At 52.9% G+C, this 26,189-nt stretch overlaps 7 protein-coding genes across 7 annotated transcripts; 5 read left to right on the top strand and 2 right to left on the bottom strand.

The window, feature by feature from the left end:
* Positions 1-3,136: 3,136 nt before the first annotated feature.
* Positions 3,137-5,388, top strand: EMH_0075120 (uncharacterized protein; the record flags this gene model as incomplete). The annotated part of the gene is given in 4 exon segments (XM_013502642.1): positions 3,137-3,956; positions 4,567-4,569; positions 4,573-4,875; positions 5,261-5,388. Coding segments are annotated over 4 exon segments (1,254 nt in total).
* A 1,176-nt stretch (positions 5,389-6,564) lies between these two features.
* On the top strand, positions 6,565-9,028 carry EMH_0075010 (ribosome biogenesis protein brix, putative; the record flags this gene model as incomplete). Its single annotated transcript, XM_013502641.1, is given in 8 exon segments — positions 6,565-6,585; positions 6,589-7,421; positions 7,650-7,750; positions 7,864-7,988; positions 8,192-8,293; positions 8,415-8,484; positions 8,615-8,713; positions 8,937-9,028. Coding segments are annotated over 8 exon segments (1,443 nt in total).
* Positions 9,029-10,946: 1,918 nt separating this feature from the next.
* EMH_0074900 (uncharacterized protein) lies at positions 10,947-14,582 on the top strand (the record flags this gene model as incomplete). Its single annotated transcript, XM_013502640.1, has 6 exons — positions 10,947-12,650; positions 12,890-13,048; positions 13,182-13,398; positions 13,753-13,836; positions 14,005-14,144; positions 14,298-14,582. The coding sequence occupies 6 exons, from the start codon at positions 10,947-10,949 to the stop codon at positions 14,580-14,582; spliced, it is 2,589 nt and encodes an 862-aa protein (XP_013358094.1).
* A 1,133-nt stretch (positions 14,583-15,715) lies between these two features.
* On the top strand, positions 15,716-17,257 carry EMH_0074790 (histone-lysine N-methyltransferase, putative; the record flags this gene model as incomplete). Its single annotated transcript, XM_013502639.1, has 1 exon — positions 15,716-17,257. One exon carries the CDS (start codon positions 15,716-15,718, stop codon positions 17,255-17,257), a length of 1,542 nt encoding a protein of 513 aa, XP_013358093.1.
* A 1,223-nt stretch (positions 17,258-18,480) lies between these two features.
* On the bottom strand, positions 18,481-21,332 carry EMH_0074680 (At2g28390/T1B3.9, related; the record flags this gene model as incomplete). The annotated part of the gene is made up of 10 exons (XM_013502638.1): positions 18,481-18,605; positions 18,723-18,789; positions 18,928-19,048; positions 19,252-19,438; positions 19,602-19,675; positions 19,995-20,289; positions 20,448-20,526; positions 20,748-20,874; positions 21,058-21,124; positions 21,275-21,332. The coding sequence occupies 10 exons, from the start codon at positions 21,330-21,332 to the stop codon at positions 18,481-18,483; spliced, it is 1,200 nt and encodes a 399-aa protein (XP_013358092.1).
* Positions 21,333-21,756: 424 nt separating this feature from the next.
* On the bottom strand, positions 21,757-23,058 carry EMH_0074570 (uncharacterized protein; the record flags this gene model as incomplete). The annotated part of the gene is made up of 1 exon (XM_013502637.1): positions 21,757-23,058. One exon carries the CDS (start codon positions 23,056-23,058, stop codon positions 21,757-21,759), a length of 1,302 nt encoding a protein of 433 aa, XP_013358091.1.
* Positions 23,059-23,815: 757 nt separating this feature from the next.
* Positions 23,816-25,166, top strand: EMH_0074460 (uncharacterized protein; the record flags this gene model as incomplete). Its single annotated transcript, XM_013502636.1, has 2 exons — positions 23,816-24,157; positions 24,354-25,166. The coding sequence occupies 2 exons, from the start codon at positions 23,816-23,818 to the stop codon at positions 25,164-25,166; spliced, it is 1,155 nt and encodes a 384-aa protein (XP_013358090.1).
* Positions 25,167-26,189: the final 1,023 nt, after the last annotated feature.

The raw sequence follows: 26,189 nt of genomic DNA, 5'->3' as shown, positions 1-26,189 counted from the left end.
GGGGCGCCGTCTACGAGAATCCTTTGCCCCGTACAAGGCGGCCGAGCGCACACGCATCTGGTGCGCCACTTCGAGTGGTTGCATCGCTCGGTTCAATTGTCAAAATGAACTATGGAATATCTTTGATGTTGAGCAGCGTACCCGGGCGACGCCACACTCTGCTGCGTACAGGCTCCTCTTTGTAGAGATACAAGTATCATCGATCAGCCTCGTCTGCAAACCAGGGAGCCACGGAAAACGTGCACTACCTAAATGGCTCGCCCAATATGTGCAGAACCCCTGTCGGCCAGTTTTCCTCATGTTTGGAACGTCACGGCGCAGACGACTTACTCGTCGCGCTTCTCAGCGAAACCGGGGGGCGTTGCCACTTGTTTCAGATATGGCCAGGTCTCTAAGGAAACAAACGATTCTGGAAGATTATCTAACTCCATTTGCTTAGAGACCTGTTTAGGTGCTTTTGTTTCAGCTATAAAAGGGTGAGCGGAGCCCATCTTTTCTTTGCATGACTGTTTGAGGCATGGAAGGAACTGCGCGGTAGAACTGGCTTCTGCTTGTTCGGTTAAGATTTTTACTTGATGCGTTAGCAACTCTGGGTGAATCCTGANGTAGAACTGGCTTCTGCTTGTTCGGTTAAGATTTTTACTTGATGCGTTAGCAACTCTGGGTGAATCCTGAATGAGCTGCGAAGAAGCAGTATACTTGAGGGACCGATTTATGGACTTTGCTGTGCAGACTTCCGCAGATGCAAGCTGTGTCCCCTTCAGGTGCGCGTTTCACAGCTGAACGTTATATCAAAGGCTGCTTCGTGCACTCCCCTCTCTGAAACATCTCGTTCTGGCTTTGCCTCACTAGGCGGACAGGGGCACTGATGTCTGTCTTTCTCCCCTTTCTTCTAGCCATATTAATTAACAGATGATCGGGCTTAGCAGCTACTGAATGAGAATACCTATACTGGCGTAGTGACTGACCGCTCAGTGTCCACCACCCTGCAGTCAGATCTGAACCCCGCGGCACTACCTGTAGTGCCTAGCACTGCAATGTTAGCCCACGGTAGTCCGGACAAATAGTAGGTAACTGATGGTTAGCATAAGCATCCTGGAAGCAAGGGTCAAATAATGGTTTCATACGAGTGTAGTAGGATAAGCAGCACCTACACGAGTAAAGTAGCGAGGCCGTGAAAGGGTGCAGGCCTGGCCGGCGCGCGGTGTTAGCACCCGCCCAGTGCTGGCCTGACGAGCTCGGGTCGCTACTAAGGGGGTAACCCCAAGGCAGTCTCGGGGATCTATTCCGCCGCTGAATTACCAGCATAACCCTAGCCAAAAACCGGCAGATCATTTTCCCCTTTAAGATTACGGGTCCTTATCGTTGTGATCCTTCGTATCCCCTTGGACTTGTCTGTCTAGTGCTTCTCTCCAGGCTAGAATGCGCCGTGTGTGCATATTGATTCCATTCGCCTTGATTCTATAGCGGTAGCTGCCCCTACTCTTATCAGGGGGCTAAATTCTTATTGTTTTATCAATACTATGGGGTGCATCCTCGGTTATCTGAAACCTCTGGGTTTCTGAGCCTGCCCAGCACACTTCCGTTTTGGAGCAAGGACATAACGGAATAATAACGGAATAAGGGGCCTAAAAAGGGATAAAGCATCCTCCCTCATACGGTGAGTATATACTGGGAGGCCTGGTATAAAACTACGGTGCACGCATGGTGACGTGATCTAGTAACTGGGGCGAACTGCTACCTGATTAATGAAGCTGGAAGATGAACTAGAAGCAACCAAAGTGCGTTTAGGCTTGGGTTCTCGGAACGCCCAGTGTTACGACAATCCTCATCCCTGACTGAGGTTCCTCTCAAGCTTCACTACAGCCAAAACACTGAGAACTACTTTAGCGTGGCCGTCTGAAGTCGGCACATTCATTTCTACTCGCGTGAAGCTTGGATACTGGGGGGAAGCAGCCCAAAGCGGTGGCGCAAGTACCAAGTAGGGCTTCGGTACGATTGCATGTAGGGTTGCGCTATAGCAGGCCGCGCTGCAACTAAGTAATGGCCAGCTCCTTTTATTGCCAATCCCAGGTCAGTTGGCCACTGCGCCCATGACCCCCAGTAAGTGGACTCGGGGCCGGCTGCATATTTGGGGTGCTTTGCCATAGGTACTTTGGATCTATCGTAGCTCACAACGGTCCTCTACTAAGAACCAAGGTTGTCCCTACGGCACTGCCCAGGCGGGGAAGTTAGCTACTTCTTCGGGACCCTTATCTTGGGCATTTTGTCTAGATTACACTTCACAGTGGNGGCGGGGAAGTTAGCTACTTCTTCGGGACCCTTATCTTGGGCATTTTGTCTAGATTACACTTCACAGTGGTTCTCAGATAATATGTAGGGATTTCGCAGCAACGCCTCAACCGGAAGTCTGAAATGCACACACAATGCTGTCAACTGAACTGCGGTGAAGAAGGTTGGCCGCCCTAAGGCTATAAGGCTATGGTCGTCCTCCTGCATTGTGGAGAATCAAGCAACTGCTTGTTAAGTGCAAGACTGACAAAAGTTTGCAGCCCAACACTTAGCGTACATACTCTGCCACTCCATGTTAGGTGGGCCGAGTTTGCTCGACCTGCTTGACCAGCCAAAACACCTGCAAGGCTAATACACTTTATTTCTGCGGTTGCAGTCCATGACATCCATTATATATTGCAGCCCAAGCATTAGTATTCTTGGTCGCGGGCATTATTGTGTCTTTGCCTTGCTTTCTGTCTCGATCAGGAGCGCTGCAAGTTCGCTGGATCGGATCAAACCCAGCCCCTGATACTGCCAGGTTGTAGTAGCACAAACCAACGCAGCTTGCCGTAGAAGATGAGCTGCTTGGGAATTGAGATAATAAGCCCGTGGCTCTAGATGTTGTTAAGAGTTTGGGATATCAGTAGGCCCTTTCTGCAGTTTGGATGAGCAGGTCACGGTCGACAAAGTGTAAGTAGATCTCGTCACATACGCCTCCTCAAGAGATCTCGCCGTTTCTTTTTCACCAACTATGAGATATTTGAAAAGTCTGATCCGAACTCCTGTTTTCTTGGGCACCGTTTGAGGGGCGNTAATCCAAACCAGCATATGGTGGTTGAAACTAAAGCGTAGTTCCCGATCCATGTCAGACCACTGGGTCCTGAAAGTTCGGTTTGGTGAGGGCGGTGTGCACGAATTGTCGGTGCTTCCTCCAGCATCGAGACGGAAGCAACCACGCGAAGATGCGGATGGCGGTTCTTCCAGTTCCTCATACGGCAAGAGAAACAGCGTTGGTCTAGCCGTAACCCTAGCTGCATTTGCTTCTGTTATTGCTATCCTTTTTCTTGTGTCCCATTGTGCCGCGTTGAGTAGGGAGGCGCTACCAAAGCGTTTGGGACGTAGATTAGCTGGACAGCAAGGGACAAAAGACGGTGAGAGCGCAGACTTCGTCCAGGAAGTGTGCGGGGGTGAAGGATCCCAATTGGGAACAGCCACCCGCCGTCGCGGGAGATCACCCGAACCTGTAGAGGCAGGTCTCTTGGAATTGTGGGATGAGCCTGGAGAGGAACCGCCTAGAAAAAAGAAGCAGGAAGCATTAGAAGTACAACCAGAGACATCCTTTAGCCCTTCACGGGCTGCCGGGACTTCAGCAGAGTCTGGAGAGGGAGGTGCTGCTGAAAAGCTCCGACAGTCAATCCTGCGGTATGTCGAGCAGACGTTGGAGGAGAAGGATGATGGTGTAGAACCAGAAGACTGGCTGCTAGAGCCCTATCTGGAAGTGCAATTTTTGGACGAGGAAACGTCGTCGCAGTCGCTTTCCTCAAGCGAGTCCGCCGCCGCAGGTTCTCCCGCTGAGCCTGGCACTTCCGAGCGGACAGCTGCGGCGCCACCTTGGCCGGAGGGGGGTACCTCTGGTAGTCCTCCACCAGGCGAAGAGTCGCCGTGCACTCACGTATTCTCAGGTGCAACAGCCGCGTCTTCAGACTCACAGTATTCGCTTCAGGGAGCTATCATCAGGCAGCCCAACGAGCCAGCGTCTGCTATGCAAGGCGTAAGTATAAATACCCTACTATCCAAGTACACAGTAGGCCAGCAGGGCACCAAGGGAGACGGTTTGCTTTTGTTTAGTGATGTTGCCAGTTTGCAGATGCGTTGCCTTACACGCTATAGTGCTCCCGCCCGAGCCAACCTTCGGCACAAAAGTTCAAGAGTAGCGTGGATTGTTGTGAAGCAAGAAGACGCAAGCGCGCACGCACACAGCCCACAATCCAGAGCCCTATGCGATGTATCTGATAAGTGCAAGCAGATCCACACAGTTGCACAACATAGATTGCACAAGCGCCTGTCAAACTTGAATTGGGTATTGTCCTGTGCCTTGTCTTTATTTTCATCATATATTAGTTTTGGCTTTCTTGTTTGTAGCGCCTATATTTGAGCGGTTTTGTGGTGTGTCCATCGAGTTGTCCGCTAGGGAAGGCCACCATTCATTCCCATCGCTGCCTTTCTCCCGGGCGAGTCAGTGTCACAGCCATCACTGCGCTACGCGGACCTTAAAACACATCCCTTTTTTAGGCTNACGTCGACGGAGGACGGTTTGTGAGTCTAACGCAACGCTGGGGATTAAAGAACTTCTGAAGAAGCCCATGTTGGACTCGGTCGATCTAGACCGTCTCATGGAGCACCTCGAGGTGCTCGTTGAGAATGCTATTCTTCGTGTGCCAGATAACCTCGATGGTTTGAAGCCCAAATACGTCGTGGAGAAACTTGCGTTCGCCGTGTTGTTGACCGATGCAATATACGCGGCCAGCGAGGTACTAGGACCGGCCGCCAGGCGCTCAGAATGGTGGCAACAGGTCATTGACACACTTCCAGTTTATACCGGTCCGACTGCATCAACTGCTTCACGTCCCACAGCGCGGCAGAATGTTCTTTTGGCTACGCTCTTGCAGCGTGCTTTGGACTATTATAGAAGTGGTAGGCGGGTTCCACCACATATTCTGGTTCCCCTGAAGCAAATCCTTTTGTGCACGCCTGCAGTTCCGGCACTTAGGAGAGGACCATGGAAGTATTTTTTTGCTGATGATGCTGAATGGCAGCAGTCTCAATAAACGCTTACTTGGCCCTCCACAGCAATGCTGCACGCAAGTAAACACAGCCAGCCTGCACGCAGGTGAAGACGCACGTACTAACTCCACTCGGGGGGATCGGTGACAGGAGGCGGCATGTTATGAGTTGCAGCGCACCTCGTGTAGAGCATGCGTTGCAGAACGAGTTGCAGCAGAGTGCGTTGCAACGGGGCTGCTCCCTCTCCCCTGGACCCAGGCCCCTGTCTCGTTGGATCCAGGCCACCCTCTGACTGGAGAGGAGCTTAGCTGTTATTTGGAAACTTTCTAGGATTTCGACTTTTTTGCAGCCCAAGGACAGCCTCGGAAAAAGCCGAAGACTCCCGCTGCGCACCTCACGCCAGGTTCCCCCAGACCTTGGGACGCCAGCTCCAGGTTGCCTGTGGACTCGCCGACAGATCGGCTATTTTTTGGAAGTCGTGTCCTAAGTAGTTTTGACCCTACTGCATCTTGTGACGGTCCCCGAAGATCGACGTAACGCGAGGGTCCCGAGGATCCTCTGTCTTAGTTGAGGACCGTCCGGAGCTGCAGTGAAACCAAAGATTTGAGGTAAAAACTTTCTAAAAGCAACTGACCTCCCATCCCTATCTCCAGGATTCCTGGATGAAGCAACTCAGGGTTTGGGGGTGCGGGAGAGGAGTCAGCCTGACATGAGTTGCAGCGCACCTCGGTGCAGCCTCACATACAAACGCAACCAAGCACCCTTTGCTGCAGGCCTCATCTCTGTACGCACTTAGTGAACATCTGTATCTGGTGACAGGCAGCCTACTAAGCCCAAGTGAACGTTCCTATGCAAACTTCGGACACATGGAGGACTCTCGTTACACTCTTCCGCTGCGCCGCCGTTCCCATGTTGCCTGGGGACTGGACGGGAGGTCAGCCGTTCTTGGGAACTCATAGGTTTAGTATTTTGTCTCTACTGCAGCTCAATACAGTCCTTAGAAAAGGTGGAAGGCTCGCTGCCAACGCAGCAACGACTCGGTACGGCGAATCCTACTTCTATGCCAGCTCTAGAGAAGCGAAGGAGATTACTTTAGCTGTGCTCAAAGCTCCCGAAATCTTAATTTGTTTAGCAAGCTGCTTTAGCGCACGAAAACCATGCTCATCAGACCTATCGGACCTACGGTGGAAGTCTCCATCCAGCCCCGCTGGCTGCGGTGTGGCACGATGGCGGTGTGCAACGGCGATTGCAAAAAACTGGAAAGATAAAGCACGAAACTTATCTTTACATTACTTTTTGTTTTTGCATCTTGACTTTTTTTTTAGTTGAAGTCTTAGGGTAGTGTTTCACTTTACGTGTGGGGCCGCGCTCTCGATGCAGCGGCTGGTGCATGCATTACGAGGGACTCCTTCATTATCGTACCAGGAAATCCCCATGAAACAGCCGAAAACATTTCGCGAAACTTGACAATCTAACACGTGACGGGTGTTTCTTCCACATACTGGGATGGGCCGAAAAGAAACAGTGNCGACGGCACCGGCCGGAGTAGCGACTGCAGGAACAGATGCAACAACACTAGCAGGAAGGGCGTCAAACGGAGCTGCAAGCAAAAGGGCAGCTGCTGATGCGACACCAGGAAGGGATGACGGCGCTGCTCAGGGGATGCTGACGGAGCAGCTGAAGCAGCGGAAGAAGCCACGGCTGCAGCACCGGAAGGAGCAGCTTCAGCTGCATTTGACACGAACTCGGCCAGAGCAGAAGCAGGAACAGTACCAGCAGAAGACAAAACTGCAGCAGCATGGCCAGCCGGCGCAAAAACCGCAATTGAACAGGCAGTTGATGAAAAAGCAGGAGCAGCGGCAAAGCCGCCATTACAAGCGCCAAGAGCTCCTAATGGACGAATGCGGGGAAGATCGTTCTGTCACTGACGATGACTTTTCTGCAGAGCGAGCGGAAATTCCGGAAGTAGGAGCAGCAGCAGACCCTCCCGCGTCTGCTGCGTCGGACTCTGCATTGACAGGAACAGCTACACTTGACGGCGCAGCGGAAGGCGATAGAGCAGCAGCAATCGATGCAGCAGCTGCAGCGGATCCATATCTGTTAGAGGACGCTGATTATCTTCGGAGGGAAACGCGATGGTTGAATCGTCAGCGCGTTTTGCTGCTAGGAAGCCGAGGGATTTCAGCCCGGTCCCGGCACCTCATCGAAGACTTCAAGAAGTTGCTTCCTCACCACAAGTCGGAGGCAAGCATAGACCCTAAGAGAAGCTTTCCTCTAACCTTTGTAGCATTTTCACTAGCTCGTAGTGTAGGTGAGGCAGGCACGAAACTTTTGTCTTTCCCGGGGACTGGATGCCTCAGCAGGTGGGTTCGAGGGTTGGAGCAAATACGACCGAGGATTTGTGTTGCTGCAGACAAAGTGGGAAAAGAAGGAAAAGCTTCAAAGTATCGCGGAACTCTGCCAGCTGCGATCGTATGTTACTGGTGCCCATGCTACCCTCTTGTTGCTGCTTTCGTTCCCGTGGCTGCTGTGCCGCACCAGTCCATTGACTGTTTTGTTTGCCGTAGCCGCTGTGGATGCTGCTGCTACAGGTGCAACAGTGTGGTATATCTAGAGCAGCGAAAGAATGACGCACTGCTGCATGTCGTCAAAGTGCCCCTTGGACCCACTTTCATCGCGAGGCTGATGAACGGTAGGGTTCAGGGTTTTTATTGGCTTCACCCAACACTCAGGCGCCCTCGTGTCTGTTTTCACGGGACTGCAAACTTAGGGTTCAGCATTTAGGGTTTATGGTTTGTGCCTCAGTGGAGACTCTTAACGAGGTGCGCTTGTCGGGCAACTGTTTGTTGCATTCTCGACCGTTGCTGATATTTGGAGCGGAGTTTGACAAAGAGCCTCACTTTAGGGTCCTAAAGGAACTTTTTATGCAGGTGGGTTCAGTGGGTTAGGCTTGGACGTAAGGAAATAGCTCGAAACTGGATCCAAACCCAAAACTATTCCTCTCGCTTCTCTGCCTCTATTCGGAGGCTTCGGGGCTTTTGTTGCCAGCGGTCTCGAACAGAGGTTGGGCTGGATACCTGTAAAAGACTAGGGCTTAGGGTGTATGGTTTTGGGCTTCGCGTTTCTGGTTCAGGTATTCGGAACCCCAAGAAACCATCCCAAGTCAAAGCCATTCTTCGATCATGCCATGTCTTTCTTTGTGACTGACAATCGCATTTGGTTCAGGCACTACCAAGTAAGCTAGCGCAAGTCTCGTGGGTGAGAATCTCGGGCATTTCGCTGGTCTGAATTATTTCGTTGGAGTGGTTTGCGGGTAGTGTTAATTGTGTAGCACTTGAGCCTTTGTGAATCTTCAGATTGCACCTTTGGTGATGGGAGAGGGCGGAGATGCGAATAATCCCCACAGGCAAACTTTCATCGAAATCGGTAGGATGCAGGGTTTAGGGGCTAAGTGCTTTTCCATTTGTTCTGCCAGCGCGTGAGCACATCCTAGAATGCAAGGGGTAGGCTTTAGGCGTGCGGGTTTAGGGTTTGGGGACGAGGGTTTGTGGTTCAGGGCCCCGGTTTGTATTGGACCCGGTAAAGATTCTCGAAGGCAGTTTCTGCGGGAAGACGCTTTGGCGCAATGGGGAGTTTGTCAGGACGAGAGACGTGAGTCAGCAGCAGAGACGCGAACCTTAAACTTAGAATCCTGTGTCAGAAACCGAGACATCAGACCCGTAGCTGCCAGTGACGACGGTCCACTGAGTGTGCGCAAGGCAGCATATGAGTCATCTTGGATTAGTTCAAAGGGCTGTAGAATCTAGTTTATGGAAGGCCGCGTTGCTGTTGTAGTATGAGGGTTTATGTTGATGGATGAAAATTTTGTGGTCATGCAGTTGCTGAGACCGCGGCGACTTCGGGAAGCTTTGGACTTCGCAAGGCGGCAGGGACAAAAGGAAAAGCGAAGGGTACATCAGTTAACACGTAATACGAAGGTTCCGAGCCTTCAACTTCCAAACAGGATGCTGGAGCAGCAATCACCCCTGCATAGATTCGCGAACTGTGGTTCCAGGTCGTAAAGTTTAGGGTCTAGCCAGTATGTTTTGTGGCTTGTGGTATGCTCAGATTTACCTTGAATCGATGGATGAGAGCGCGCCCAGGAACAAACTGGCAACAGAAGAGGTTTTCGGGGCTGATGTAAACACGAAACCTAGCCATAAATTGCGCAGCCCTCGGTCACAAAGCGCGAAGGCTCAACATTCTAAGCTTTGAAACAGCATTTGACAGGTACAATAATGAACTGTACTTATCATATTATTTTGTGTTGGCTTCGGTGCCAGCTTGACGCTATACGTTAACGGGCTGCTTTTTCTGCCTCAATAGTTTGGCAGTGGGTAGAGGCAGCTGGTGGTGTGAATGTTGCTACTGCATTAACAGTTCCAGCGAAGATGCAGAAGAGTAAAACATTCAGTGCCTATAGGCACTAGGTGTAGGTTTCAGGTTGTAAACCGGAGAAACGTATGCTGGTGGCTCGAGCGCACAGCTCTCGTGCCGAGTAGACGGGAGGATAGCAGCGGAAGGGGTTCCCGGGGCACAAGCACAGACACAAGAATCAGTGTAGTAGGAAGTGTGTAGATGAGGGCCGGCCATGATCCGTCTAGATGCCAAGCATACAACCTACCCAGTTTGTAGTGTTCAAGCGGCAAAAGAGGCAGCAACGGTGTTACCTGGCTTGGGACGAATGCCGCTGGGGGTTCACGGAGTGATCATCATGCGTGGTTTAGCATGTAGAAAGTAAGGCTTTCCAATTGTCATGCGATTTGAAGGCTTGGGGCTGAACACCTAGTTGATGCGGCGTAAGGTGTAAGGCACGTGTGTGGAGTGACCGCACGCCCGTAGTGATCGAGGGTCGATCCATTGGCTGCAGCCAGCCCATTCCACCATCAATTACTTAGAAGACAGTTTTAGAAGTTATAAATGTATATATTTCAATTGATTAAACATAAGTTTTTATTTCGAGGGGGCAGATGAGGTCTCCCATTTGCTGACATCGGAGGCGGCCGTTCCCGACGATAATGGGACTCGCGGGCTTCAAACCGGTAAGGACCTGGGGTTACGGAACTACAGCAAAACGACCACGACAGAAATGAAACTATCCTGGCTTCAGTCAAACGCAGAGTAAAGCTCATTGTTAGGGTGTTAGAGTTTCAGAAGCTGGAGTTTTGAGGCCTTAAGGGGGCTTCAGAGCGTGCGCCAAGCAAGGGCCGAGCAGTACACAACCGTAGCATTAGAACCCAGGGTCTCAAATCTACAATTTCTTTATTTGAAAAGCCTCCTAAATTGTAGTATTACTCGTTGGTCCCAAGCCTTTGCTTCTACATCCAGTCGCTGGCCAGGCAGCAGCTCCAGCAACGGCGACCACAGCGGCGACCCTGACGGCCGAATTGGCGACAACAGGGGTTGCAACGGCAAGCGCAGAAGAACCAGGAGTAACACCCACAGTCACAGCAGACACAGCTTCGGCGGCAACAACGGCAGCAGGTGGCAGCACCTGAGAGTGACTTTACCAGAGAAGCAAGGGCCAAACATCGACGCAAAAAGCGTTGAACAGAGGCAAGGGAAGAGAGAGAAAAAAACTGAAGTAAATAAAGCGAACAAAGAGTGGAAATTTCGGGGGCACGAAATAAAAAGGCAGACAAAGATAAGAGCGGGAGGGAGACGAAAACACTGACACAGAGGAGCACGCAAAAAAGCAACTAGAGTAGCCTCGAAGAGTGCCAGGGGCCTCTTCGAGGTTACTCAGTTCCTTTGGCTCAGTGAAAAGGCCAACCGCAGCAGCTAATGCAGCTGCTCCATCCTGTTTCAACAATCATTAGCGACAATAGCATCAACGACGGAGGGCTATCATGGAGGCCCCCAAACATATTTCGCTGCGCCTGCCCACAGACAGTTGGGACCGGGAAGTCTCAGCGGCAGTGCCAGCTACTTCTGGTGTAGCTTCTACCCCCGTTTCCGCCTCTTCTTCTGCTGCCTTGCCTCCTTCTGCGGCCCCAGATAGTGCAACACGGCTAAGGAAAGAAGCCGCTCCTTCCAAAGCTAAGGAGTTAATAAGGCTGGCATTGCTTCTGCGGCGGCCAGATAGAGCATCGGCAGCCAAGATAGGTGGAAATGTTTCAGCAGCAGCAACAGAATCAGCTGTAGTCTCAATCAGTAACGATAGAGCTAGCAGCGCCAACGGCAGCACGAGACGTCAATGGGGAAACTCACCATCAGCCGGGCCGTCCGCTACACCCCCATCTGCAGCAGCAGCAGCAGCAACAGAAGCAGCCGCAGGGTCTATGCGTCACTCTCCCAGGGCTCTCCAGCAACAACGACTATCTTCTGGGACACCAGCAACAAACGCAGCTCTTGCTGCAGCAAAGCAGCGGGTGCTCGAGAAGCAACAGCAACTTTTGCACTATCTGGACTGCATAAACGCAGGAGAGTTGTTGCTAAGAGATGTACAGCAGCAGCAGCAGCGTCCTAAACCACCCACAGCCCTCAGCAGGCTCACAGGCACGCTGCCGCAACAGCAGCGACACCCCGAGGAGATGAGACAGCAGAGGCACCGTGAGCTAGTGGAGCTGCTGCGGGGTCGTTGTGCAGTGCAGAAACAAAACAGGCAACCGTTGAGCAAACGGCAACAGCAGCAGCAACAACGCTTGAAGGGAACTAAGCGGCAGCTGCCAACAAGTGCCTTGCAGTTACTTTATTTCAGACTGCAGCGGAAGGCGGAGCAACTACAACTGCTGCAAGAGCGGCAGTTGTCTACTCAACAGCACCATCAGGATCCAAAGAAGCTAAGGCAGCCACATCAGGAGGACCAAAGAGGTCAACAGCACCAGAAACAGCAGGAAAGGCATCAGCAACAGCCGTGCCACCCACAGCAATGCCAGGAACAGCAGCAGAAACAACAAAAGCATCTGGAGCAGCAACCGCAGAAGGAACAGCAGCAGCAAGGACAAGCAGAACAATCGCGATGGCAACACCAAAGCCAGCAAGTGACGCAGCCGGTCGTCCAACAGCACCCGCTGGGGCAGCTGCAAAATCGGTGTGAAGGCAACACATTTCTGACTGCTTGTGAAGAAGCCAGCGGCTCTCCACTTTCTCCTGTTACTCCTGCTGGTTTTGGGGTCGCTGATCTTGCTAATGTTGGCCCCGTCACGCGTGCCAGTGTTGCTGTTGCAACAGCTGCTAGTGTTGCTGCTGCCCATGCAACGGCAGCACAAAAAAGCGCTGGAATATGTACGATGCCGCCGGCGGTAGAAGCAACAAAGGGCGTTGCTGCTGCTGCTGATCACACTCAGCTTGCTGCCACTGCAACAGCGGCTTCAATTGCTGTCACTGGTGCTGCTGCGACGAGGGCTGAGGCTGCTATCTCTGGTGTCCCCTCGGATGCTGCTGCTGATGTGGGTATTCCTCCTTTGCATCTCCTAGAACATTCAACGCCATCTGCACTCAGCAGCGGTTTCAGCAGCCGAAACAGCAGTAGGCTAAGCCTTGCGCAGCCGCTGCCAAAAGAGAAGCAACAGCAGCACCACGATCGCCGTATGCGTCTGCTGGATGGGAAGGTCGAGGCTTTTCGCCAGCTACTGGAGATTTCCAAATGTGCAACGTTACTATCTAAGCCCTAAACCCTAAGCCATTTCAAAAGTGCACGTGATTAGAGTTCGGACAGCAGCAGGAATAGGCGCAGCAGCAGCACAGCCTTTCCATTTTCGGGCGCTGCTTCTGCTGCGCCACTTCCCCCTTTTTGCTGGTGTGTCTGCTCTTGAAACTGCTGTTGATGCTGCTGCGGATGCTGTGTGAGGCAGCAGCAGCACCTCAATCCCTGGCGGCAGCTAGGCGGCAGCAGCTGCAACAGCTTGCCGCCTCCAGGGCAGAAAGTTTGGAGCACTTCGGGACGGTTTTAGAAGCAGCAGCAGTAAGGTGCGACAAGCTTATGGCTGCAAGGGAGGCGTTCAAGGAGGTATGGAAACCCTAAACACTATTTCCTAAACCACAGGCCAGCGAACAAGTGGATGAAAGTGCCGGACTACCCCCAAAACAATATACTGCTCCTGCTCTTGCTGCGCATGGCGCGTTTGTTGTTGACACTGCAGCACGTGCGCAGCAACGGCCCAAGACTACGCCGAAACGTAATAAACGGCCAGGCGAGCAGGAAGAGCCTTGGAGTGTACAAACACCGGGCTGCAGCAGCCACACGAAAGGCCGAAAAACTCCAAGCAGAAGAAGAAGTAGCAGCTGCAGCTGAGGAACAACTGCAGCGGGAAGCTGAGGCGTTGCTGCCCTATAAGTCGGTTTGTTTTGCGATTTGCAGTGATTGAAACAAATATTAAGGCACTCTTTCCTCAAGCAACGGTTAAGGGCGTGTTGTCTTGTGAGCTAGGTTGTTCTTGCTACGAATTAGTGGAGTCTATGGAGACCCGCTGGCTCTCCTTAGGCGTCTGCGTTCTCTCAAAGCGACGCGGAAGGAGCTACAGCAGCACAACGCTGAATTACTCAGTATAATTGCCCCTAAAACTTACTCCATGCAGCGCAAATGCGGTTCACAACGCAAGCGTATTCCGCCTAGCATTGAATCGAAAACCCCTCAGACACAGCCAAAGGCGTAGGATGCAGGAGTTTTCAAGCACGTTTGGTGGTCTATGGTTTAGCCTTTCATATTTGCAGGGAAAATGGAGCAGATCCGAGCAGAATTTGCGAATTTTAAGAAGCGGGTGTTGCAGGAAGAGGAGACCCACTTGGAAACCCTCAGTAAACCCTAATTTCTCAAGCCTGAAGCCCAAATATTTGATTACAAACGCTCAAACCACTCAGCAGCGCTGAAACTCTATAATCAACATAGCACCAGTGAAGTCCGAGATCACGCATTCAAGCCCTGAACATTAACACAGATCATGAGCTGGTTGTTTCTCGATTTAGGGAATATATTCCAGGAGCTGGAGGCAACACAGATGACGGCAGACGGACTTGAAACCGCAGCAGAAGAGGCGAACAGCAGACATAGAGAGGCTGCGGGGTCTTTGGGCCTGCTGTATCAGAAAACAAATAACATGTTTTACGTAAAGTCATCACCCGAAAAACCTACGCCGTAGCCCCGACACCCCAGCCCCTTTGTGTCACGGTCTCTTCATACTGCCACTAGGGTGCAACAACGGCTTTGTTTCCAAAGCGAATTGCTAAACTACAGAAGGATGGTATGGGGTTTTGCTCAGAAATACTCGCAAAATCCGTCGGTCTTCCGCCTGTACGCCGTGGGTCTTGAAAAGTCAGCAGCAGCAGCAGCTGCTGCTGCTTCTGCCCAGGGAGGTACAATGCACCGCGGTTTGCCTAAGCAGCAGCTGATGCAAGCCACAGAGTACTTCGTAGCACAGCAGCAGCTCCTGCGCCTGAGGGACTTCATCGAGAAATTGGAGGCCGTGCTGCAAGATCTCCAGGAGGAGGCGAAGAAGCAACGTGCGTGTGCGGGTTTCGGCTTTGGAGAGCCTCACGAACATTGACATCAGCGCGCTGCCGCGACGCATGTTTCACCCGGTTGCGCTAAAGTCTGTTCAGGGTTGACTCAGGACTCATGTAGGCTCTGTCTTGCATACATTTCCGTTGGCTGTTCCTCTCTTTGTCTGCAGCACGGCGCGCTGTCAGCCGGCAGTCGTCCCCAGGCGGCAATCGCTCTTCTTTATTTACTGCTGCTGGTGGTGCTTCTGTTGCTGCTTCTGGGTCGGCGGGGACCCCAACAGTGCCTCAGGACTCCCAGCCAATCAGAGAATGTAGAGATACCATAGAGTTTGTACGGGAACGAAGGAAAAAGAGTTTATGGTCAAATGCAACTCATAAAGACAGCTCCAGCTTCTCAAAAGCCACCATAGGCATCTCACAGGCCACGGCAGCACCAACTGCTGCTGCTGCTGTCGCTACATCGCTGTGTCGCCTTTCTGCTGATACGGGCACCAGAAAAACAGGAAGACGCGTGAGGCTTCCGTCTTCCCCTAGGCGACGAGAGGTGCATAATTATTCAGGAAGAAGCTTAAACCCTAAACCTTAAACCGTATGGCGTAGACACGATCGACTGTCCGGCAGGGTCACTCCGGCGAGTGATCTAGGGTCAAACAAGCGAACGCAAGCAGACGCCCGTCATATGGCGCTCTCCTATGGCTATATTTAGTGTTTATAGCTCAGAATATAGGGCCCTAGAGAGTCGTAAGGTCACGAGGGCAGACGTTCAAGGTTGAAGCTCTCAAGCTGAGTTCGGTTGCCAGGGGGGAACTAACCAATAAATTGTGTTCACTGAAGAACCGGCACATATATTGACACAGTGTTCGAAAAACGGGGTACACCACTGTGCGCTTAGGGTTTACTATCTTGCATTCTGTGACGGAAGTTCACGTGCTTCGGAAGGGCCCCGGTCGGTGTGGGGCCCCACCGTGAACTCCCAACCTTAAACCCTAAAAGCCACGCTCCAATGCGTAGGCACTTGATAGCAAGCATCAATATTGAAAGGTAATACCTCCAATCTTACTTTCAACTGCCTTGTTTCTCGCTCGAGTCATCTGGCATGGCCTGACCTAAAGCCTCGATCGGAGACACAAAGCACGACACAGGGATTCCAGAAGGGTCTCTGCAGCTCCTCACCGCGATGGACGTTTCCACCCGTCACTCTTCAAATCTTCCACAGCAGAAACAGCAGCAGCTGGAAAGTGAACAGCCTCAAGGGTTCGCAGCTCTGCTGCAGCAGCCCTTGCTGCAGCCGGTTTACGAAGCGCAGCAGCTGCAACAGTTGCAGCAGCAAGGGCGAGCCTTTGCTGTGGCGCCAGTGAGAGGGCGTAATGGGGAAGATAGGGGTTTAGGGTTTGTGGCTCTCCGCGACTTACCCGCGGGGTTTGTGGTATATGAAGAGCCCCCGCTGCTGTCTCTACAGCACACCATCAACAAGTGCCTGGTTAAGGCTTGCTGCTTCTGTAAAGCTCCATTGGGGGACGCAGTATCTCAGCTGCTGCACTTTTTCTCTGCGGTGCCTGAGTCGTACGGTCACCTGCAGTCCCTGAATATCAACAGACACTCGCTGCTGCAGCTCCAGCAGCAGCAGCAGCGGCAGCAGCACCTGGAAGTCGTGTCTTGCCCCGCCGGTTGCGGTGAGGCGTTTTGTTCCGCGCAGTGTCTTGACGGCGACGTTGTCCATCAGCAGCTTTGCGTCGGCCGCCTGAGCGAAGGGGCGCCGTTGGTCATCTTTAAACGTTTTGCTGTTGAGCACTGCGAAAACCTGCTGCTGGCTGCTGCAGCCATTGTGTCAGCAGCAGCCGCTGGAGCAGCAGCTACTGGATTAGCATCACCAGGAGGACTAGTGCCAAACGAAGCAGAAGCTGCTGCTGCGGCGCTGCAGTTGCTGCGGTTGCTGCTGCAGCACCACCACGGACAGTGGGAAGAGGAAGAGACAGAGACAACCACAGGGGACCGATTGCTGGAAGAGGAAACGGATGAGGAGACAACAGAGACAGAGTTGAGCAGAAGAGATATTATCGAAAGAGGATCAAGTCTACTGCTGTTGGGCTTGAGGGAGATATCTGAAGTGTACGTACACCTCATATCCCCGTCTCTTGTTTCTGAATTGCTGTCGCTCTTCGAGCACTGCAATTCAGACTTGGAGGGGCCGAACCCTCTGAATGACTTCTTCGGGTTTTGCTTCTCACGGGCGCAAGGCAGCGATGCAGGAGATTTGCAAGCTCTGCTGGCGGAGAAGGAAGCAGCCCTCGTCGCTCTCTTTGGGGAGCAGCAAAAAGAAGCGGACAGCGACGAAGACGTCGGCCACAATCCGCAAGCCACGCATGCTGAAGGGGAGGTGCGTACATTAAGGGAGGTGTATTTAAACAAGCCTCTGTCCTTCCTCTGTCCTCCTCCAGTAGGAAAGGGCCGCGAATTTCCTGGAGTGAAGCAAACGGCGTTCTTCTGCTCCATCGCCCGCATCAACCACAGTTGCGCGCCCAACATGGCGATAGAATGCACGGACAGCCCGCGCGGAGGACAAATGCGGCTGAAGCTCGTAAGAAACGTTCAGCAAGGAGAAGAGTTGTGCGTATCTTATATTAAGGACTTACCCCGCACGGACAGACAGCTTAGGCGACAGAGGCTTGAAGAGTTTGGATTTGAATGCAGTTGCCACTACTGCGCGAGCGGGCTCTAGACAATTTACTTTTAATATTTACGGGGCTGGTGGGCCGCTAAACAGCCCCATCTCTCTCTCTTAACTGTTCTCCTGGCTGCTGCTGCTGTTTTGGTTGCTGTTGCTCGCTACACTATCTAGAGGAATAGCAAGACACGCACGCGAAGACAGAAAAAAGCCAGAATTCCCCAAGACCATCGGCAGGTAGCCTTGTAGGGCTCAGGCTAAAGCCGCCGAAAAAGCAGACGACAAATGGGGAGGAAATACGCCGCTGTACAATGCTGAACTGCAGCAACGACTACAGCGGCAGCTGCAGCGGACACAGTGCACAATCTGCTGCCGCTGTTCAGATGACGGAGGCGAATAAAGGCAACGTGAGAAAGACTGGGTTTTGGAGCAGCTGCTAACAATATGGAGGCTGCTGCTGGTGCTGGTGCCTCGGGCTGCTGCGGCTGCTATGATAAAAATGGAAGTAGCTAATCAAACAGCAGCCGCTTCCGTTGGATGCGCCTTCATCGGCTTTCATTTGTGCTGTGGCGTGTGTACAAGAGGAGGGGTTTCTGTAATAAAGAGGAACGGCTGCTGTTCTCGAATCCACTTGGCTAGCTGCTCCACCAGGGTCGTTGATATACCTGCACTCAAACCCCAAACCCCAAACCCTAAACAGTCAGGTTTGGCAGCTCCGTGGACACCAAAACACTAACCGGGGCACTCCCTGAATGCGTTATTGCTTTTCTATCAATAACGCCTCTCCCACAGCGACGAGCTGCAAAAGTAGGAGGAGCAGCATATGCTGCGCCAACGGGTGTAGAAGCAGCTGCTGGTTGCCCTACTTATCCATCTTGGGATGCAGCAAAAGAAGAAGAACTCCACCGTCAGCCACACATACACTTTCTCGTCCTGACGGCGAACACCGAACCCTACAGCCTAGCTGTAAGCCCTCGCCCTAGACAACCGAGGCAACAAACCCTCAACCTGGACCAGTCAGACCCTAAACCCTCACCGTTGTCTCCACGAAGGAGTGTGCCGGGCGCTTTGCGTTTTGTATCAACTCTGAAGCGCTTGTGTACAGAGTATAGACGCTGCAGCAAGACATGTACACCCTGAAGCTGCACACTGAACCCGTATACGGGAAGCAGAGGACCACAGGAATCCACGGTCGCCAGGCTGCATGGCGTGGATCCAGGGTTTGCGGGGAGCGTGTCCGGCAGGTTGGAGCTGGAAATCCGGGATTCAGGCTGTCCTCACCGCTGCTGCTTTGAGACGTCTGTTTTGTAGTCATCTCCAAACGCAGACGAAAAGTATTGAGACAAAGAAGGCACGAAGAGGGCGCAGTGCACCAACGCTATATCGCCCCAAAGGCAACGTGCTGCACACATACATACAACTTCGAGCCCAAAACCCTTGATTACCAGTCCTCAGCTAGGGACCCTAAACCCTAGAAAGGCGCGGAGACCAAATGCTGAAAGATAGAGGTTCCACTCACGCAGAGCATACGGTGCATACTCCAGCGACGTCTCTATGGCGGCCAAGCAGCCGGTGTTCGTCAGCATCTGCAACAAAGCTTAAACTCTAAACCGTAAACCATGCAATTGGCTGGAAAGGAAGTATGCAGCGAAAACTCAACGAATGGCTGATGCCCGGCCTTTCAAACCTAAGCCCGACCCCCTGAACCCTTTTCAGGCGAGTACCGCGAAGAGTTTGTTGCAGTGGTTTGCGAGGTGATGAAATCGTATGGAGTCCGCCGGAGAAGATAGACAAACGAAGGCCAGACGCGGCGTCAAGTAGCGAACGTAAGCGTGCAAAAAGCCCCTGCAAAGGCAAAAAGCACGATAACGTAGGCAGAGATGTACATGCGTCAAGTGAAGGCAAAACGGGGGTGCCGCTGAAGATGCGACGAAAGCAAACAGAACTAGTTAAAGATCCCATAAGGGAGGCATCTAAAGGCAACGAAGGTATAACATGAAGCACAAAAAGGACTGGAAGGGGGAGAAGGCGAAACAGAAAGAGCATACGGAGCAGTGACAAAATGGAACTCAAAAACAAACACATGCGGACTGAGACGAAGGCTTCCAAAGACAACGAACGGGGAGGATGAAGCCGCTTGCCTGTCATTTATGCTCGGAAGACAGAGTGGAGTAAAACTTTCCAGCTGGCGCAGAGCCAAGGACGAACTCACAAAGTTTGTCAGCAAGCAGACATCTGCACGCACACAGCCTAGCCCCTAAGCCCCCAAACTTGAAGCGCATGCCTGAATTCAAATTACTCATTAACTACTAGTAATAACAAAAACCGCAGTAAAGACAACCCAAGTGAGACGATCCGTAGGCTTGCTGAGGAGTAGAGCTCAGGGTTTAGGGTTTACCTGTGGAACTGAGCTCGTATCCCTTAGCGTACGAGAGAGAAACAACCCGTTGTTCTGCCAAGAGCATCGAGGCTCTGCGAGCAAAGAGAGACTAAAACCCTGAAAACCAGTCCCTTAGATATACATGGTGCAGAAGCCCTCAACAGAAAGGCCAAAAATGCCGTGAAGAAGGGAACGGGGGAAGGCACACGCACACCGACTCAGCAAATAACGAGAGACAGCCAGGACTCTAACAGCAGGACAGAGGGAAAACAGGAAGAGGGAGGTCAAAAGACCGGCAAAAGCAGAAAGACTAATATCACGGAAGTGGCCATAGCTCCATGAGGACCAAAGCACCATGAGGACTAAACGGAAAAAACGACAAAGCTTCAACATGTGAAGAAGTGCACTGACAGGACGTTCGGGGTGGGGCCATTCTTCACTGCCGTCGTGGCTATGTGCCGCATCGTGCTGCTCAGGGGCAGAGCCTCGAAGGCCCCGCTAATCGAAAGGGCAGCAGATTGCTGCTCCTGCTGTTGCTGCTGCTGATGCAGCTGCTCTGCTGCAGCGGAAGTGGCGACTGCTCCAGGGCCAACTGGAGCAGCAGCTGCAACTGCAGCACAATTTGACTCCAGCAAAATTGGCAGCAAAACGGAAAGCATGGAGTTGAAGTAATGGCGATGAAGCCCGCGAAATATGCCGTCCGTGCCTGCAGCAACAGCANCAGCAACAGCAGCAACGAAAACAGACACTCGACAGGAGCAGCAGATTCGCCAGGCTCACTCAGTGCGCATGAAGCTCCAAAGGCAACAACAAAACGGCCGCCAGCACTAGTAACTGCAACAGCTGCAACAGCAACAGTCATACCTCCCATAAGAGGCCTCACGTCGAAGCTCGGTCGAATTAGAAGAGTGCGTTCGACTTCTTTTGTCAGAATACATACCAGCTGCAGCAGCAGCAGCAGCAATAGCAAACATTAGCAGCCTGCGCGAGCGAGTGGGATGTTTTGGGTTTAGAATTCAAATTTAGAGAATCGGAACTGAGCACGTAATAGGTGTGCCGTCTCCCAGCAGCAGCACCAGCAACCATTACAGCTGCGAGCGGTTCCCAAAACAAACGGCAGCAGGCAGCAGCGGCAGCAGCAAACACCAGCAGCAGCATTAAGACCTGTCTATGAAGCAGCATGAGGTAAGCCCTCGCCATGTTGTTGTTGATACTCTGTCGGTCAAAGAGCGCCAAGTAAAAGGGACCCCGAGAAAGAAATACAAAACGGCCCCCGAAACAGCGAAAGTGACTGCAGCAACTCCCCAAACCAACACCTTAAACCCTCAATACTGGACCCTACACCCTTTAGTTTGAGCCCTAGACTCAATACCAGCAAGCCTACGGCGCCTCCACGAAAAACTAAAAACAACTAGAGGTTGCACTCTACATACCGTGGAGAGAGCATCCCAGACCCTAAACCCTAAGGCCTCACCGCACTACATCGGGGGGCTTGTCGCCGCGAAACCTTTCCAGCTTCGAAACGATTGCCGACAGCGCCCCTGTGTAATGCACCCATACGAGCCCTAAAGCCTGAACTCTTACCCTGAACCCAAACGCTGAGCCGACAGACTCAACACCGTAGAAACTGCTCGTCGGACCGACTGAAGCTCGACAGTTCCAACCATCACGCGTACGAGGTGTATACGCACCTGCGAAGGCGCCGAGGTTCTCTTCCTTGCCGTAGCTGCGGATAGGGTCACAAAGCATTCGCCACTTTTGCTGCTGTTGCTACCACTGCAGCCTGCAGCTGCTGCGTTTGGCGCTGGCCTGGTCAGCATGGGTACTGGTGTCTGCGCTGAGGTCGCGGCGCAAAGTTTTAAGACAAATCGATACTTTAGGATCAAGGGTTTATTTTACCGGGAGTAGACGGGTTTTCCTGAATATGAAAAGATAAATGTATGTCGCTTGTGCAGGTACCAACTCGGGGTGCTGGCGTCTGCAGAGCACACATCACAACACATAACAGAACACGCATCCTAAACTCTTGAGCTGCAAAGTACCAACACCAGGAAATTTTTATTTGCAGTGTCCGATTCCATATGCATAACCACTCGATCGGCTATTCGCTTGCATGCACACGCTGTCCTCGTTCGGTAGAAGCAGGCCTTCAGGCCATGAGCTAATTTGAGTCTTAAAATTTGCAACTCAAGGAGCCAGGTGTAGGGTTCAGCTTGCCCTCTTCCGGGTGTTTCTTTGCTGCCGTCTGCTGGGCTGTGTGCTGCAGCTGCCCCCCAATGTCCGTGGCGTAGCCAAAACGAGTCTCCACCAGCTTATGGATGCCTGCTGCTGCTGTTGCTTCTGCTGAGCTTGGTGCTGCGGAGGTTCGTCCCTCTGGGGTTTGTTCCTGGTTTGTGTCTGCTGCTGCCGTCACTTCAGGAGCAGACCCTGCAGCCTCTGCGGCAGTACCCAGCGCAGTATTGGTTGTTGATGCATCCAAAGATTGTTCAATCTTACCTTGTTGTTGCTGCGGTGGCAGTCTATGCGCAACTTGCACCGCCTCCGGGGTGGTTGAGGTTTGGTAGTGCGCCGTGTTGCTGGTGCTGTTGTTGCTGCTGCTGCTGCTGGGCTCTGAGTTGCTACTTCCTCGTATAGCTGCATCGGCTGCTGCAACTGCAGCAGCAACAACAGCAGCAGCGGCAGCAGCGCCTGGAGATGCTGCCGCAGCAGCGGTGACTGTTTGTACAGCTCCTACAGCAGTGCTGCGGCCCGACTGGAGACCTTCGCTGTTGTGGGGTGGCTCCGTTGTCCCTTGCATCGGCAGCTGGCGCTGTTGGTGCGGCCCCTGCTGTTCCTGTTCCTGCTGTTGAGAGCTCCCGGACAGAACCCGGCTTGCTGCATTCCTTATCAGTCCCAAAGCTGCAGCGAAATCTCCGCCTCTGCAGCTACTGCTGTCGCCACCGCTGCCGTTGTTGCACTCGTTGCTGCTGATACTACGGCTGCCAGTTGCGCTGCCGTCGGCGATGACGACCTCGTTGACGTTGTCCGCGCAGCTGCTGCTGTTGTCGCTGCTACACGCCGCTGGAGCGTTGGGTTCATCGGCATTTCCTCGAGGACCCATGGGGCTTGTGTCCTTACTTGTTGCTGTTGTGCTGCTGTCGCTGCTGCTGCTCTTGCTGTCGCTGCTTGTGAGGTTGCCGTTGCTCTCGTATGCAGGAGCAGCAGAAAACACAGTAGAAGTATCTGGACCTGCGGGCGGAGCTAAGTCCGTAACTTGTGCGAGTTTTGCTGCCGTAGCCCCTGCAGGAGTATCCTGCTGTTGGACAGTCCTGTCATGAGCGCTGTCGTCGTTGCTGCCATTAATACTTCTAATTGGGTCCCGCTTTGCTGCAGTGTCATCTTCAAAGAAGCGCCAGACACTTGCAGCAGCTGCCGCAGCTGCTGCTCCTGCTGCTTCTGCCGCTGCCTCCAGCTTGTCTTGCGGCTGCTGTGCCATCTTGCTGCTGCTGCCGCTCTGTTTCCAGCTCCTTCTGCAACTGTATTGAGACCCGCTGCAGGTGCTGTTGCTTCAGAAGGAGGAACAAGATCTGCTGCAACCGCCAGTCACCGGGGGTGCGGCCGACTCTCCTGCGGCCGCTGCTCTGGCTGTTGCTGTTGCTGTTATAGAGAACAAAACGGCCTCCTGCAGCACAAAATAAGTTTCAGGCGCCGCTGAAGCAACTCCACCCGTCCATTTGCTGCCCGTATCAGCTATCGGTGTTGCTCAGCGTAGATGTGTTACTGGTCTGCTGCTGTTGCTGCTGCAACTTTAGGTTCACCCGCCTCTATAGCTCGCGCCGCCGCACCTCTGCAAGTGTCTACTGCAGTCAAAAGGCCAAGGTATAGAACACAACACTGACAAACTGGTTGTTCCTATTGCTGATCCTGCTGGAGCTCCTCCTGTTGCGGCGATTGCTGGAGGGGGCCCCGTCGGCCGCAGAGGCACAGACACTGCTGCTCGTCTTGCTGCTGCAGCTACGCTCACAGCCTACGCCGTCTCATTGTGACTGTTTTAAAACAAATTATACCAGAAAGTGCATCCTATAAGCTATCGTAACTCCACCGGGTCGCGCAGCGGGGGCAGCAGGGGGGCCAGCAGCAGCACTTGCTGCTGCTAGAGCAGCAGCAAACATCTTCTGCAGGGTCGCTTCTATCGGAAGAAGTGCTCCTCTGCTACTCCTGCTCCAGTACAGGCTACCTCGCGAGCAACGTCAATGCCTTCCGCATTGTTCAAGGCGACTACGCGTTTGCGGCAGCAGGGGCGGGAGGACGGGAGGGGCCCGAAGGAGCAGAAGGGCTTGCAGCAGCATAAGGAGCAGAAGGAACTGCAGCAGCAGAAGCGAGAGGAAGCTTGCTACGCAGCCTTGGAGACTGAATTGCTGCAGCTGCTTCGCCATTCCCGCCTGCAGTTGGAGCAGCTCCAACAAGAGCATGACGCCGATGGTGCCTCTGCAGAGCACAGTAGCAGCAACAACAGCAACTGCGGGGAGGGAAAAAAATTGCTGTATAGGGAGTGTGCCATCAAATCAGCTGCATCCTGGGCGAGTCTGCTGCAAGTGAGTTCTCGCAGCCGTTGCTGCTGTTGTTCCTGGCTGTCTTGGCTGGTGTTTGTGCTGCAGAGCCTCCCCTAGTCCTATTGCTGGTGCTGCCTCTGGTGCCGTTGATGCGAGTATAACTGCTCCTGGTGCCGTTTTCTTGCCTAACTTGGCATAGTTATTTGGGGGTTTGGCGCAAGTGACCTGTTTGCTGCAGAACGTGCAAACACTCTCTGTGCTGCAACAGCAGCTGCAGCGGCAGCAGAAGCGGCACCAACAACAGCAGCCCGAGGCATCAGAGCCAGGAGCTGCTGCCGCTGCAGCAATAACGGCGTTTGTTCAGGAATTACAACAGCTGTGCAACAGCAATAATAGCTGCAGCAGCAGCATCAGGGGATTATTGGTCGTGCCGCTTCCAAGAAAACGGGTGTACTGGCAGCAACAACAGCAGCAACAACAACAACAGCTGTTGCTGCAGCTAGTGGATCAGGTGCTGGCGGATCTTGCAGCATGGGCGGAAGAATTTCCAAGCGACGGCGAAGCATCAGTATCGCCTGTACCAGCACAAGTAGCAGCAACTGAGCAGCAACAAGGACGACGGCAGCAGGCTTTTTCCGAGGAAGGACCCCAGAATTTGCTGCTGGAAGATCGTAGAAACCGGGAACTGCTGCTCCAGTGCAACAGTAATCCCAAGCAAGCAACAGCAACTGCTGATGCTGCTCCCGTTGCAACACCAGCAGCAGCACAAGCCGCCGGCAGCCACCTAGAGGAGCACCTCCTTGACACGGCCCATGAAATGAAGCAAGGGGCTTTGATGTTTAGAGAGCGATTGCAGAAAGACAATATCCTGCTGCGACGAACGGCAGCAACGCAAGAAGCTCTGCAGCATCAGCAGCAACGGGGCTTAGATGCAGCTAAAAAGCTGCTGCGCTTCTCCTTCTTCTCGTCACTTATGCCTTTAGTGCAGCTAGCTATCGCTCTGGCTGTCACTCTAGCCATGATTTCATTCATCCTCGTCACTCCTGGCTAGGTGGCATGGTAGCCAGGGAGCGGCTGCAGGGGGCCAGCTGTCAGCTGGGCTAGGTGGGCGGCAGCTAGTTAGCCGGCCAGCGAGCTAGCCAGGAGGCCAGCTAGGCAACTCTTCAAGTATCTGGGTAGCTAGTTGGCTTGATGGAGTGGCAACGGATCTTTAGAACGGCGAGAAGTTAGCTCGATGCGAAGAGGGCAGCAACGACGCAGACGGAACGGGATATCCAAGAGCGACAGGGAACCGTGAAGAGAAGTAAAAGAGACACTTGAAAGGCACAGTTGCAGACAGAGACCTATGGACACTTGTCTCCTCAAGCGGATCGAACACAGACAGAGGATGGAGCATATCTCCCCTACAACTGGAGTAAAGGGAGCGACAGCGAAAAAGGCTTAGCAGCACCAAAGGCAAGCGTACACCGAAACGGATATGGCGAAGCCAATATACAATGTTCAGGGAGAAAATGNCAGCACCAAAGGCAAGCGTACACCGAAACGGATATGGCGAAGCCAATATACAATGTTCAGGGAGAAAATGCAATCTTGAAACAGATGCATCTCATGTGGATACACGCAACTGCAGGCGCGGGCGGAGCCTTGCTAGCCGTAGTTAACCGCCGACGAAAAATCCCCGACGCTAGAGCGCCGTTGCTTCTCCTTTTGATGCTGCCCCTGCTCTTGCTACTGCTATTCCTTCTATTTCTAGCGCTGCTGCGAGTACAGCTTACCCTTACTTAACGAAGAATACGACGCAGCGCCTCCAACCTCTCATTAGGCTTTTAGGTGCCATAAACTAGGCGCCATATTGTGGGGCTCCGTGTGTCGCTTGATGTCGAATTTTCTTGCTGTTTTGCATTAACAGCAGAAGGAGCAGCAGCCGTATTATGAAGCTTTCTGGGCACTGGTCAATGAAAACTTGCTATTTCGTCCGTTTGTTTTGGTGTTTACCGGGTTGGAGACGTTCGCTGCCCCTTGCGTCTGCCTTTGCCTCTCAGCCCGCTAAATATATATTCATTCTCCCTTGAAG

Source organism: Eimeria mitis, genomic scaffold (genome assembly GCF_000499745.2).
Source record: "Eimeria mitis Houghton genomic scaffold, Emh_scaff98, whole genome shotgun sequence".
Classification (NCBI taxonomy): Eukaryota; Apicomplexa; class Conoidasida; order Eucoccidiorida; family Eimeriidae; genus Eimeria; species Eimeria mitis.
This window is presented reverse-complemented; position numbering and strand designations above follow the sequence as displayed.